Source organism: Cephus cinctus, unplaced genomic scaffold (assembly GCF_000341935.2).
Source record: "Cephus cinctus unplaced genomic scaffold, Ccin1 Ccin1_scaffold0709, whole genome shotgun sequence".
Lineage (NCBI taxonomy): Eukaryota > Metazoa > Arthropoda > Insecta > Hymenoptera > Cephidae > Cephus > Cephus cinctus.
This window is the reverse complement of record NW_014333329.1, coordinates 420,478-435,359: the sequence shown is the minus strand read 5'-3', so window position 1 is coordinate 435,359 and position 14,882 is coordinate 420,478. Positions and strand designations below refer to the sequence as shown.

General features: G+C 34.9%; 2 protein-coding genes across 5 annotated transcripts in view; one reads left to right on the top strand and one right to left on the bottom strand.

Annotated features, from left to right (window-relative positions):
- The window catches only part of LOC107270226, a 30,561-nt gene extending 16,201 nt beyond the window's left edge, over window positions 1-14,360 (top strand). For 3 of the 4 annotated variants that reach the window (XM_015745048.2, XM_015745046.2, XM_025087570.1), the window contains 3 exons: window positions 10,044-10,314; window positions 10,444-10,770; window positions 10,903-14,360. In XM_015745048.2, the coding sequence (XP_015600534.1) occupies window positions 10,072-10,314; window positions 10,444-10,770; window positions 10,903-11,814 (1,482 nt within the window). In that variant the 5' untranslated portion in view covers window positions 10,044-10,071 and the 3' untranslated portion in view covers window positions 11,815-14,360. Of the gene's footprint in view, window positions 1-7,241; window positions 7,449-10,043; window positions 10,315-10,443; window positions 10,771-10,902 lie in introns of those variants that run through there. The other variant, XM_025087571.1, reaches the window with a different exon arrangement.
- LOC107270228 (defensin-2) lies at window positions 6,048-6,689 on the bottom strand. The gene is made up of 2 exons (XM_015745050.2): window positions 6,503-6,689; window positions 6,048-6,397 (listed from the first exon to the last, which is right to left on the bottom strand). The coding sequence occupies exons 1-2, from the start codon at window positions 6,600-6,602 to the stop codon at window positions 6,195-6,197; spliced, it is 303 nt and encodes a 100-aa protein (XP_015600536.1). The 5' UTR covers window positions 6,603-6,689; the 3' UTR covers window positions 6,048-6,194.
- Window positions 14,361-14,882: the final 522 nt, after the last annotated feature.

Below are 14,882 nucleotides of genomic sequence, written 5' to 3'. Positions count from 1 at the left end.
ATAATAATTATTGGTTTGCTTTGTTGAAAATTTTTTATATTTTTACCATAGAAACTTCTACGCAAGCGCCGTTGAAATCTCGCTCAATTTTACTAGAATACCGACTAAATATTTACACGGAATGAGTGGTAATATAAGGGATGAAAAGGAGGATAAGATATAATGATGAAAAGTACTGATGAAAAATTTAAATTTTAAATATCGTATTGAGATTTTATGTAAGAAATCATTACACGCTAGTTTGACACATTGGTTTTTTGTCTCTCCTTTTGGTCGTGACATAACCAATAGCACAATTGGAAGATAAAGGTTACAACGAGACAGGCGTCAAATCGTGTAAAATAACGAGAAATAAGAAATAAGGGCCGTTCGTCTTTCTAAGAATCGGAGAAAACGAGATCAAATAAAGAATTTTCTTTTCTGGAAAAAAAAGTGTCAAACTAGTAAGACGTGCTTAGGATCAATCACAGTTTGACTTTTTGAGAATGTGGGAGTAAATAAGAAAGTTGAACTCAACATTCATTTGCTTACATATTTCACCAGAATTCACACTGATGAATGCTGTGATCCGATTTACCAACTGCGATTGCTGCTATTGGAATTGGCTGCACGAACTCACATCCGTAAAAGGACGAGGAACAATTCGCCAAATCATCGATTTTGAATGAAAATCAATTGCAAAGAAATTTCTTGCCCATTTACCTAGTTTTCAGTTAATTGGTCCACGTATAGCTGATGGTGGATAAAGTCGGTCAATCAGATAATATAAATCCAATAGACTGTACCACATACTTTTTTATGTATACAGCTTTACTTCGTTTCCTGTGAAATTTCAACCCCAATATATTCATATATCAGAAATATACGGATTACAATAATCTCTATATCATCTGCATGCATAATACATATGAACTATAATCAAAATAAAATAATTCTCGTAAAAACTTTTATGTTATATTATGTCTCTGAGGATAAAATTATTAAGAGAAATTTATTCGAGAATTCCAAATATTTTAACCCCCTTGAACATGCAGACCACAATTATGTGGTTACCTACTGGGAATGCAATAGCATATAACGTTCTGCCTATCAACCATATTGATTCATGCACCAGTAAGCTCAAAGCAAATACAGTAGCAAACACAGTTCATTAACGTTTACTGGACTATTTTGATTCTCAGTACAAGCTTTGTACTGCAGGTCAATGTCGAATCTTTAGATTATGTACTAAGCAGCCATGGAATTACTAGAACCACAAAACAGTCATTTTCTCTATACATATAAACTCAAGAAAAATGCCTTCAATTTTGTAGCACGGCTATTATAAGGTCATGGACAGATAAGAATAATTGTTGTCAAATTCAGAATAGGGTACTTTACCAGTAATTCAGGCTATTTCTATGCCAGTTTGCAATGACTAAGCTAAGGAGTGACTGCTCGTTCTTCGATAAGGGTAAATTGGTGAGGTTTCACTTTGCATGATCCAGCGTATCATCGAATTCACATGGCAAGGCAGAAAGAGCCTATTTGCAAAATGTCCTTGGTATTTCTCATAAAAGAGAAGCAGATTCGGGAGTCAAATTTAGAGGTCGTGTTCTCTCACTTTTTTTCTCTTTCCCTTCGGAGACGAAAAATTTATTGGAAAAAAACTTTTGATCTTCCATCTTCTTAAGATTACGTATTCCCCTTGTTTACAATCTCAGATTCACTGCGAAGAAGACCGGGTGAAGTTAACTTACTGCTTCGCGATATTCATGTTGTCCCTTTTTTTCGTTTATTTTGGACAGCTTCATTACCACGCCCAATGCACAGGATCTATGAGCCATTTTAAACAAAAAATGTAATTTAGCTTCCTATTTCTCAGAACCTGTATCTGCTTAAGTAATTTAGTGATTTTAGCTAAAAAAAATACTTACCCTTGTACTAAGAAAAAAAAACTCCAATTTTTTGAGTCCAATAACAACTCATTTATTTGATACGAAGTGGCAAGTTACTTGGCAGTTACATTTATGTTACTTCCTTTTACCATTGTTTGCTCTTTAACTGGATGTAATAATCGTCTTTTGTGAATTTACATAATGTACCAATATCTATGTCATATCATTGTCTTCTGTGACCTTTTACAATACTCGATTGCCCCTTGGGCGTCGTTAGTAAAGCATTCTGAGGGGTGCTGGTCGTATAGTATTATATCAATTTTTGTCAGCCAGGATATTTTACACGTTCCGTTTCATAAAGATAATTATTTGAATAACTGAAACGTAAAGGCTTTCCACTTCGTTTCATGTAACCAGCCATCCCGTTCAGTTCTGGATCTCGTTTCACAAGCCAGAATCCTTCGCTATCCCTTTTCATCGCAGAGAACATCTCGTACATTCTCCCTTATTCCTCCAATACATATATTATTTTACACGAGTGTCAAAACACTTTTTTAAAAGTAGACGTTACTTTATAAAATGAGTGAAATCGTTATACTTTTTTTTTTGAAATTCTAATTAAAAGGAATTGCGTTAATAGATGTTTTAGTCATTTTCTACTCTTTTCTTTATTTCTATTTTGCGTATCGCTATCATTCTGAGAGTATACTTGACTCATTTTGGTGTTACTATTACTTTAGCTAATGGCGGACAGAGCCGATTTCTTACTTCCAGCATTTCAACGACTCGTCTAGATCGATTAAACTCGAGGCAATTTTCCCTTAAGGACTGCCGACAAATTAATTACCTCAACAGTTCCGAGATATTGCCTTGCTAATGATGTCTGGCGAACTTGATCTAACACCAAAGTACAAATTAAATAATTATTAATCAAAGGACGATAGTTAAAATCCATTGTCAAATTGCGTACATATATAGCTACAGTTCGTCTAATCTATTATAATGTATATCATAAATATTCTTATAAACACGTTTAATCCCCGTCTGAGTACATTTAAAGATTTTGCAACGTCGTCAGAAACGTATACAGCTGTTAAAGAAGGACGTGTCTGGTACAGATATAACGTTGTATCACTTGGATGGTCGTTGTCATTACCCAAGGGACAAAGAGAAATAATAAAAGCTTTTATTCCTGGCAGCTGCTAAAAGCTCAGAGCAGACAGAATCCTTGTGGATGAGATATGAGTGTGAGATTTTTTGTCAACAATTGCGAATGCTTCTTATATTAATAATCGTCAGTTTTATGATCCCTTTGCACTTTCTTTAGGCTAATTAAACAATTCTATTTCTTAATAGGACAAACTTCAACTCAAGTTCTATCTGCTTTGTAGTAGCTATCTAAGCTGCTATCTCCAACATGGAAAGCTTACAGCTTCCAGTAGCAGCAATGTGAAATTTTATCACAACAACATTATACACTGTATAAAATTCTTTAATGCAGCAGCAGACAAAAGTTATTATAACAGTCACCAGAGGGTAGATGGGAATTATCGATCACCTGCACTCTGTACAAAAGTTTATATATAAACGTCCCAAAGCAATTCCGGCCAATTAAGTTTCGTTGTGTTAATTAACGTCTAAGCGAAAATATTCCATTAGCCAGTAATATTTATGAAAATTTATTACTCTTCGTGATGTTGAAAGTATTCGAAGTTCGCACGAGATGAACAGGTCTGGACGATCATTTCGACTAGCGACTAAAGTGGGAAACAATCGCTGTTCAGTAATGAAGTTCTCTTCAAGATCTTCCTAGATATACATATGATAAATACAACTGACGAAGAGCTTTTTAAATTTGAAGTACCAACCTACTAGTCTTCAACTCAATCCTTGTATGGTTGGCAGGGTTGAAGAGTCAGGGTAGATATACATGGAGTCTTATTAGGGTATCCATGGAAACCTAAGCTTTAATATGTGAATGCGGATAAGAAAGGGTGACTGGGTCAGCCTATTGCGCTGCCGACTATGCTAGGAAATAAAAATAAATGTTAGTAACCCTTAATAATGAAATGACGTCATCTTAATTTTAACATTGATAATGCTAACATGACAATCCTTGATTCAAAACTCATATCACTAATATATATAATTGATACTAAAAATTCGTTTGATATCTGGTCAATTGATATGTAAAATCGCTAAATGACTCGTTGTTGAGATTTATGTCGTAATGGCACTTATATTTTACTTATTGTTAACGAATAAAAAAGTTTATCTTCTCGCGTATGAAATTATACGAAATTGTTATTCTGATGAACTTAAACCATATATGTATGTCAGTCCGAGTAAGTCGTAAGGCAGAACCTTCTAAAGTTGACATAAAATGATTGATAAATGGTAGTTTGATGAAAAAGTCGATTTCTACATCCATACTTGATTAATATTGGAGTTCGATAAAAAAAAGAATTTATGCCCTGACAGTTTCACGTGTAAATGAATTATTTTTTCCTATATACGTACGTGGGTGTACTAGTTCAGTAACTAGATGATTCAAAAAAAAGTCGACAGAAAAATCATTATTTAGATAATAACGAGTAGTGATGTATCAATTGTATCCAATACATGTGCATCGATTTGATTATTAAAAAAACGAACTTCATATTTTTTTGTCATAAATATATATTTGGTACAAGGCGTCTTTTTTATCCTTGGAATTTGATTACGTGTAACAGTAACGAACTCTTTGATATACGATACTGACCGAAAGATACTTTATTGATGTTGTCAGTTCGGTCCAATTAATACGCAATTGGATTGCTTTTCTTCCCTTGAATGACTTTTATTAGCTTTTCCATCCATGGCAAAAGTTAATAACTACAATCAAATTATTTAATTAATCACTGTAGGATTGTTGATTGGCTTTTCGAATTTATCATTTGAAAAGAATTTACTGCTCAAAGGTTAGGTATCACTCCGATCTTATAGACACCAATAATTATCCTTATCTTACAATTGCGTTAAACAAGTACTGAAGCTATTGATAATATTAAGATGGCTTTTGATTTTCCTAATAAAAAAGAAAACGAAACTTCTAAAACTGACAAGACTTTCTTAAGAACGTTAACGAAACATTCTCACCATCTCGATATAAACATAAAGTAAATATCAGATTTCCAGTATATCGTTGTCGTACGAAAAACTTGTACTTTTATACAGGAATCACAGACGTTACAGAAATAGAATTTTGATTGACAATATCCTAGGGACATTAGGCAGTTTAATTTTTTTCACATGAAACGAACATGCGAGAATTTGAGAACAGAAGCTTCGTCGAGAACAAAGTTATGGTTACCAAGCGAAAATCCCTTCTCAGTTTCTGGGATAACCCTAAACTCGTGGGATGATACATGACATACGTACCTGATGCTTCGTGTACCTTAATAAAATACTAATGCCTTTGCTACGCAACACCACTGAAATATATATTGCTTAGGGACAAAATGGCGTAATATATCAGATATATGCCAAGATGAATATACTAATCTCTATATTAAATATTATATATAAATATTGACTATATCCCCAAATCGTACTGGTACTCCAAGTCCCCAATCCAGAGTTCAGCAACTGCAATTTTATTGACCGAAATTTTTGGTTTCCTCCCTTAAACTATCCTTCCACTCAAACAAAATCTACCCAGTAGTACAGACGGTTTTCGCGCACTTTGGTATCGTCCGAAAAATTATGTTAATGTGACAAAACTCACGTATTTACTTTCAAAGGAGGAGAAACAACAAACTTCAAAACTTTCGTATAATTAGCAAACGGGATGGCTCCCCTTTTCCTCGCAAGATGACCTGCGCGTGGATTTTAATGGTCTCCCGTACAAATTGAACTAAATCACCATGAAATTCAATCTGCAAACTTAACTCAAATCGGAGGGTGTGATATGAATGAGACGTGACTACCATCCATGATGGCGCTAGTAGCGTTTAAGCAGCATATAGAAAAATTTATTTAATACTGCTCTATTCGACTGCTCACCTCTTAAGCAAACTAGAACAGAAATTTCTGTCTTATTTAAAAACTTGTAAAAATTTTTGATCAAGGCTCAAGGTATAAAGGATGTTTTTCATAATATAAATATTAGGCTCAATATATATATATAGATAAATAAAAATTATTTATTTTTCATAGCCTCGAGGTACAGTAAAAATATGAATCGTATACATAGATACTGATTATTTATAAAGCAAGAATAATGATAATACTCAATTTCGATAATAAGACCCATGTCTGAATACTTTTTCAATGAAACTAACGGCATACGCATACTCCGTTACTGCAACGACCTCCCCTACGTCTTTGAGCAATACATTTAGCAGCGCAGGCAGTGTGATTGGGTGTCAGCCATTTCGATTGGAATGAGAACAAGTCGCAAGTCACACGGCGATGTCTTATGGGTGCTTCCTCTGTATGATCTGCAATTCCACCACTGGTATCTACGTCCTCGATACGAGCTGAATAAAATAAATATAAAAGTTAGCATTGAAAAATATTATTTCAAGTAAAAATAAAACAAAGCCATACTATGCACGACTGGTAATGCAGAAAGATATACTTACTCAGCTCGTAGGTTGGTCCATCGTAAGCTGGCTCAGGCATGCACTTGACAGAGGCGAAAGCAAAGATTGCAACAATGACAAAGACTGCGAAGACCTTCATGGTTTCTTGTATCTTTAGACTTTTGGGCTAATTTACTCTGAGAGTTATTGATGCTTGAGTGCTCTACTCGTTTTGATGTCGATGGATCGGTGTCCGCTTCTTTTATACGATCGAAATGAACAAAGAGCATCTGCACTTCTGATCCACTTCCTAGAACAGCTGTAGTAGTTTTCCTGTCAATTGGTAGTGACTATGATAGCAGAGGAAAGTAAGGAAAGTCGAACTTCCTTGCATTACTGCGGAAGATGGATACGATGGATACGGCGAACTTGGGTTTTACATAGCTTTGACGTCACTGCGTAAGAGAACTCAGTACTAAGTATTTCATGTTTTTTACTTGCGAATTCATAATAACAATTACCGATGCTCGGTATAACGCTCACTCCGTTAACCAGGAAGATATTTCCAATAATTGATTTGCAATTTCAGTATAACTTTGATCATTTGAAAAATACCAAATTAATTATTAACCATGGAAATTCCAAAGCCACCATTATACACCGTATGAATCCAGATCGACGTCAGATCCACCAGAGTGAATACATTTTTATTCTCCACTCACGCGCAGCGAGTTGAGACAAAGTTTTCAAAAATTTTACTGGAAAACTTGGATAGTAGAAAATATATGTTACAACTTGGTATACAAGTTTTCCACTCTTGTTCGAGCACTTCAGTCTTGTTTATGACTAACGAAACAGAAGCAGAAAGTTACGTGAGGCAAAAGTAACAAAAACAGTAGCTCTCGTGTCAACTCATTTACTTCTCATAAGGATTGATGAACTTTAACTTCAGCATAATATAAGCTGACTCTTGTCAACACTCTGTACACATTCTCTAGTGTCTCTGGTAAGCATGTTATAATAGATTGGATTACTTGTCACAGTTAAGCATTAGTTTACCGTATGCTAACTCGATAGTTAAATAGTATGTATACATTTCACTAGTGTACAGATCCAACGTGACTGCAATTAGAAACTAGAAATTGGCTTTTACAATTAGCATAAATTTCAAACTTCTGGAGCACGCAGATATTTACATTTGACATTAACTTAACGAAATATATGATTTCTCGTTACCGTAATACTACGAATAATCCGTGGAATACTTTTCAAATCTTTTATCTTCATAGAGATTCCTCATCGACTTGTAAGAATTCCATTCACGTAATTCAACCGGTTACGCGGTTTTACCACGTTCGCAAACTACCGTTGCCATAATCAGCTCTAGTAAATACTTAGAAATTTACTAGTTTCCTACGGCGGAAACCCAGCGTGACGTACAACTAAGAGAAAAAAGGCCTTATCCCGGCCTACCACGTTGTATCAAGTTTCTTTAATGGCATTTAATTATTTACAATATCATCTTACATTTAGATTGAGATAAATTTCTTATCACTGATTACGCTAATTACGTAACCGACTAAATTATGTAAATAGAATAAACACTGAAGTTTTAAAAGTCAATATCTATTTTTGGTATACCATTTTGATTAGTATTATACAAATTTTTGTATCGCCCACGTCTATCAGATTTACTATACAAAATCAATAACTTGATTAAAATCCAACTTTATGCGTCATTGGTAATCTAGAAATACCCGGGGAGATATTCCAGAATGATTGCTTCACGAGGAAAATATATCATATTACGATATTCATGTCCTTCGAAGTGTATGAGACATCTCTTTGTAGGCTTGGAGAATGTATACGTTTTGTACGTGACGTACATATACATGTATGTTAATACGTAAGTAGAGTGTAGAAAAATAATACAAGCATATACATACATATTTATCTTGAGAGCATGAGTTACTCATATGATCAATTAAACGAGATTATATACGTATATATGTATTTGAAGAAACGAAGCATACCTATACTGTATCAAAATAAATGTTTACACCAATTTAAATATTCCGCATTATTACCTGACGTTCATTTTTAAGGAATGAATTTATAACGTTCCACGGTTATGTAGGTACTATACATGATTCTAATATGTGCAAAAATATGACGTTCTGTACTTTATTGTACTCTTGACTATTTCTGGGATGCCTAAATAGTAGATGGGGAAAATAAAAAAATTATCATATGTGTCTGCTGTATACAGTTTGACTTTTATGAAATAATTAAAGTACGTTATAGTTGACTTTTTTTTACATAACATCAGCGGCCATTAAAGTGTGTCAACCCTCTTGTGACCTAATATTAGGAAATTTGTAACATCGGGATTATTGATACGTCAGTATATGGTATAGAACACGGATCCTGCACGAAATGGCGTTAACGAGGTGGAAGTATGATTTATATTGGAAATGCCAATAACTGCTCAAAGTTTTTGTAGTATTAATAACAGCGTCACGTGCCAATTAAGCGATAGCAAATCCTACAGCCGCGCATCTGTGTAGATCATTCCATCAATCAGATCCGTATACGTAATCTATCCGTGTTCTTTTTGTACATTGATATGTGATATGAGGGAAAGGATATCTCGTGTCAGTGAAATTGCCTGGGATAATTGTAATTTGCAAAAGAGTATTCAACCATTGAAAAATGTATGGATAGGGAAGGGTCGTTACAATGAAGACCTACCCTTGATTGGGTTTCCCTTGTCATAAAACGGATAATAGTATTTTAAAGCGCTCCCCAATTGTAGTAAAGGGGATCAAGCACTTTACCATTCATCTTCAATTTCGTCGTCATTCGGCCATTTGTTGCACTTTCGTCATTAAATTTTGTTCATCGCTATACTGCATTATCCTCCAATTATTCATAATTATGTATTACTTACTGTCACAGCCTTATATTCCTTGATCCAGAATGGTATATGAGAAAAATGTAAAATGATAAATCAAAGAACAAATATTTGAAAAGTAATGAAATCCTGTATACGAAAATCTTTCTGATTTCTATAGATATCGAATCATTCGAAATATTTCTGAAGACTTAAGAGTTATACATTCTTCTTTAAGGATAAAGTTACCTTTCTCCATTTTGATTCTCCGAAGATTTTCGCAGTACGAGGGTAAAGTCTTCACTTAAATTCGATCAATAAATAACTTTCCTTGGTGCCACTCGCGAATTCATCCTGAAAGCCTCGCAACTTGGTCCTGGTCTTTGAATTCAAAAAGTGGACCGTAGTCAGAAAACAATTTTTTGTTACAAATAAGCCATTTACAAAATCTGTGATTAACGAAGACAGCGAATGCTACAGGAACAAAGAAAGAGAAAGATACATGCTACCATAAAAAAGAAAAAGCTTTCGTAACGCAAGAGGGAGAGTGCTTCACTCGATTTAAAAAGTTTCCGAGATGTTTTCGGCATAAAAGTTGATTTAGGCTATAAAGTTGAATTATTTGTACGATTAGAATTTAAAAAAAAAAGTAAAAACCAGCGAGAATTTCGAGACGCTTTAGATACTCAGTGAATTATCTCTTTTCAGAGACACCTGAAGCGGCGGCAGCAGCAAAATGAGAAGACAGTCATACTGTACTAGTATGAGCAGTGGTAGTGGCCCTAGCGAGCCATTAATAGTCGTGGAGGAAAGTCTACTTGGCGAAGAAGAGGCTGATCTTCGTAGAAACGAATCTCCGCCTCGTTGTCTGGATCCCGATTCACCCTCTCTGAACCCTTATCTGTTATCACCATGGCGAGAAACGAGGAAGCATTCATTGCCGACGCCCCAATGTACTTCTGGAATAACTGCTTCGCAGGTAAAGAATAAAAAGTTCTGAAAAGATCTCATTACGAGCAGAACTTACTGTCAGTTGAAAGAAGAAAATATATCACATTGTGTTTTATGTACCTAAAAGGAATTCTAAGCTACACCCTTTGATGAATAGGTTCGGCGCCTGAGTGAAAGGGGTGGAGAAGGATCTGGACCGTCGCCAAAGGAAGCAGCATTCCTCGCTACTCTATCTCAGGCACCAGCCCCTCAACCTGGTGGACGTCGACATTCTGTCGTCACCATATCGAGGGTGCCTCCAACATTGTTTGGAAGAAATCGAAGAGAGTCCATAGCAGCGTTTCCAATGGGTGCTGCGAGAATTTTACCGAGTCGTCGTGACTCTGCCTCTGGTATAAGCGGACCCCCGAGTAACAGTGGGAGCACACACAATCTCCAGCTAGACATAATGGACGATATCGCGGAGATCAAAGCTGCGAGAAAGGTAAGTGCCCGATAGTGATGAAAAGGGAGAAAGAAGGGGAAAACCCAGTAAGGAACACAAAGAAATAAAATCGTCCGTTTAGCGAAAGGGTTCTTGATAAATCGTTCAATTTTCGAATCACGTTCTTCTTAGGTTCGTTTGAAGATGTGGAAGACCTCCTCCAAGGAGCGTATTTGCGAGGTGCAACCCCTCGAGGGCAATTCCTCGACCCAGAGGTACACGCAATGTCAGCAGCGTCGATTCTCCGACGTCTCCTTCATCTCTGAGACTGTACCTTCGGGTTCTATTCGAAGACGGGCATCAGAAATGCCTAAGATACCGAGCACAACCAAGCAGGCTACTTCACCGGCTGCTGGAATTGTTTGCTCCAACACCGATCTCATCTCAATACTTAGTTCTCTAACTTCTTCCGCAACGGAAATCAATCGTTGTGGGGATGAGAGTACGTCCCGAGATGATAGCGCCAAACCAGGCTCGAGCAAGTCGAGCGAACAAAAACGAAGCCGCTTGAAGAGTTTCCGTTCGAACAGCTTCGACGTATCTATACTGCACGGTACCGGAAACAAGCAACCCAGCAGCAATGCGAAGTCATCCACGGCGCCTTCTAGCTGGTTCGTTAAGCGACATCAGCCAATGTCTAAGAAGCAAAAGAGCGAGGACTGCGCCCCAACTGCGGTGACGTTCAAGGATGAGAGATCTAAAGTGATCAAAGTTGTAGATTCTTTGACAAAACCGATTTTGGCGAAAACTACCCCTATCAATGAATCGACGAGGCATAAGGTCGTTTGGGATGACACCAGCGGTACCAAAGTTGACGCTCAGGTCCTTGGTACCGCTATAGAAGAGTTTCTAACGGCACAGAGAGGAAATGATACTGACGCGTCGACAAGTTCTACTAGCAAACAGGGTGTATCACCTAGTAAACCAAAATCGAGTCCCAGTAAGATGGCTAGTTGGTTCACAGGAGGTAATAAAGAGGAGGAACAGACGGAATCCTGTGAACAATCCATGTGTTCCTCTCTTAAGGATCTATTTGTGAAGTAAAGCACAAAGAATAAGTGAGCACGTTTATGTGCTATGTAATTGTCCTTCCAAAGTCAGAATTGACTGGAACCGATCATGAGGTCGGTGTCGAAGATCTTGATTTAATTGAGCTAATCACGTCAGGCGAATATAAGAACCTGAAACGGCTTAAATATCAGAAATTAATGATCCAGACGGAGTAGATGTATCTGGTCCATGTAGAATTTTTAAATGAAGTAGATGGATTCGCGGAACGAACTGAAATTCTTAACAAGATGCTTACAATAGAGATTGGTTTTTGCTAAAGTCGAGAAATTAATACAGTTGAATTTGAAATTAGTTGAGCTAATATTTTTATTCTATTTAATCTTTACGTCATCCACCCTTATTATTTTATGTCATTCCATAAGACTTGTATCTTCTTTTTTTTTGACCTCGAAAGCTCCTGATTAACGACAGAAATTGACGAGATGGCACGAGAAGTGGATCAAAATGAAGGTTAAAGAGGAACGACGTTGCTGCTAAGTGTAGCCCATGAATAGCAATTATTATTCGTGAAACGTATTAAAGGTTTCATTGCAAAATCGAATAAAAAAGCAGCAAGAAAAAAAAAAGATAAAACTATGAAACTAGAGAATAACAGAACAGACAGGAAGCTACGGAAATAAAATAAAATATATCGAAGATAATTAACGATAAATGAACCGATTTACGGTCGACTTTAAATTTGACCGAGATGTTTTCCATTATTTGAGTATAAAACATTAATCTCCAAGATTTTATGAGGACGATATTGGTACGTCGACGTAAATGAAAAATTTTTCCAAAAGGCAAAATACAAATTTGCAATAAATATCTCATGAGAGCTGGGATCTATTTTAAAAACATGCTTCTCTTGTTAATTAATCAAACTTGTTAATTAATCAAGAGCCAAAAATGTTAAGATCGAAATTTACTTTCAAAAACCCGTCATTCGGATCTTAATAAAACTAATCTTAATTATATTCAGCTGAATCGATATCCTAACCTGTGTATTTAATTTATAGAGGGTTCGGACCTTCTCTCCTATCTTTTGGTAATTCGCTCTTTTCTTTATATTCGCTGTTCAGAATTTACAGTTAATAGAAAGGAAAAACGAGATTAAATCATTTAAGTTGAATCATTGAACTTACACGATAAGGAATGATTCACTATATTTTTCTATTCTTAAGGAAACATATCTCATTGAATTTGACCATTCAAACGTATTTATATATGTATGTCCGTGTGCGTGTATCATAGAAACATTTTTTTGTACGCGTTGCGATTACCTCGGACAGAAAGAATATTGAAAATTACGAAATGAAAAATGAAGATCTTTCGGAATAGAGCGTAAACACGTATTTGCTGGATCTACAAAAATGACTTTTGTTTTCAGCATGAATATAAGTCAAATAACAATAATAATAGCTATCTTTGCAGGTCAAAGATACAGGATAAAAGGGATGACTTATTGAAAAAAAATAATTTAAGAATTGCATAAATGTTATAAGTTATAATAGTATATTCTTACTACTAAGGTTATCTGATGTGACTTATATTTCAATAATTTTACGTAGAGTAATAAAATACATTTACCCGAGCGACTGGAATATTACAGAGAAAAAGAACTCATTATAAACCCTACTAAAAATCATCTTATACGTACATATACATATATAATATTCTTCGGGTATGTATACATATATATGTGTTACTTTCAAGGGCAATTAATAAACCAAGAAAATCTTCCAGACCCACTTGGGAAGAGCATAAAGCCGATAAGAAATAAGTGATTTAATCGACGTGTCTTTTTCGCTGACTATATCCCTAAATCATATTTATAAATTATATTATAACGAAAGAAACTTAAGGACCATATTATATAAATGTATAGACAATCGTCAGAAGGAATAGTAATTGTCAAGAGAACTGTATAATCATAATATTCGAAAGTTTAGTTAGATATTTAGTTAAGATAAATAGACTGTAGGTAATTTGTATAGAAATAGGTATAGTGAAAGAAAAATAGTCCTACCATCATACAAGAAAATGTACATAGACTTGACATAATATTGTATGTCCTTTAAATGTTCCTTATCGTGTATAAATAATTAAATGATAATTCTAAAAATGTTTTTATGTCAGTATAACGCAATAACGAATAATACAATGTGTCCCGTTATTTTAATGAGACAATAACTTATCATTGTCAAAAAATAAGTATGACTAAGCCTCAAATGTTTGTAATTAATTGAAACTGAAATTCGCATCCTGAGCTCCGTAATTACATACTTTTATTTTAATCAGGATTAAACGCAATGTTTTTTTTCAAGAATTGTCATTCCGTAGTTAAGAAAAATGTCTCATTAAATTTTCGATCAGGAGTTAGGTACATAAGTTTTGGATAATACCAATTGATGTATTATTGGATTTGAAGATGTAAAGTATCATAATGATAACGTATCTTGATATTTCAAAGCTTCTTTGTAGTTGTTGTATTACAAAAATTTGCTGTTTTGGATTTACATCGCCGTACACTAAATTAATTATCATAGTGTTTTCATCGCCTTTATCGTGCTTTTTTATGTGTCAAATTTTCGAAAATAGGATAGACATTAAAAATTTGATAAGAGTAATTTTATCTATTTGGATATCTCTCATTGGTAATAATCAAATATCTAAGTTATTTTCTATTATTGACAATTGTTACTCGATATCCCTTCTGTAGTGAGTCAAAATGCTTAAAAATTTGCAAAAACGATATGTTCTATATCCTTTACAGCACATAAGCACTGAGCTTAGTGTAAAATTATTTTTAGATAAAACATACCTTGCATTTCTTATAACCAATAAAAATTATACACTGAAGGGAAGAACGTGTAAGTATAGATGCGTTACCATATATAATTTTAACTAATGCAAGAATTCCTATGAAAGATATAATTTATACTTGCATTAGCACGAAAACAATAGCGCACAATATAAATATATTTTGTTAAAAGATCAATAATAGAGATCAATCTTTGTGCTGTTTATTCTGAAGAATTCTTGTAGCGTATAACACACGT

Coding starts and splice junctions, on each gene's coding strand:
- LOC107270228 (XM_015745050.2), bottom strand. CDS start 6,602: ATGAAGGTCTTCGCAGTCTTTGTCATTGTTGCAATCTTTGCTTTCGCC. Junction 6,398..6,502: donor TGGACCAACCTACGAGCTGA/GTAAGTATATCT, acceptor TATTTTATTCAG/CTCGTATCGAGGACGTAGAT.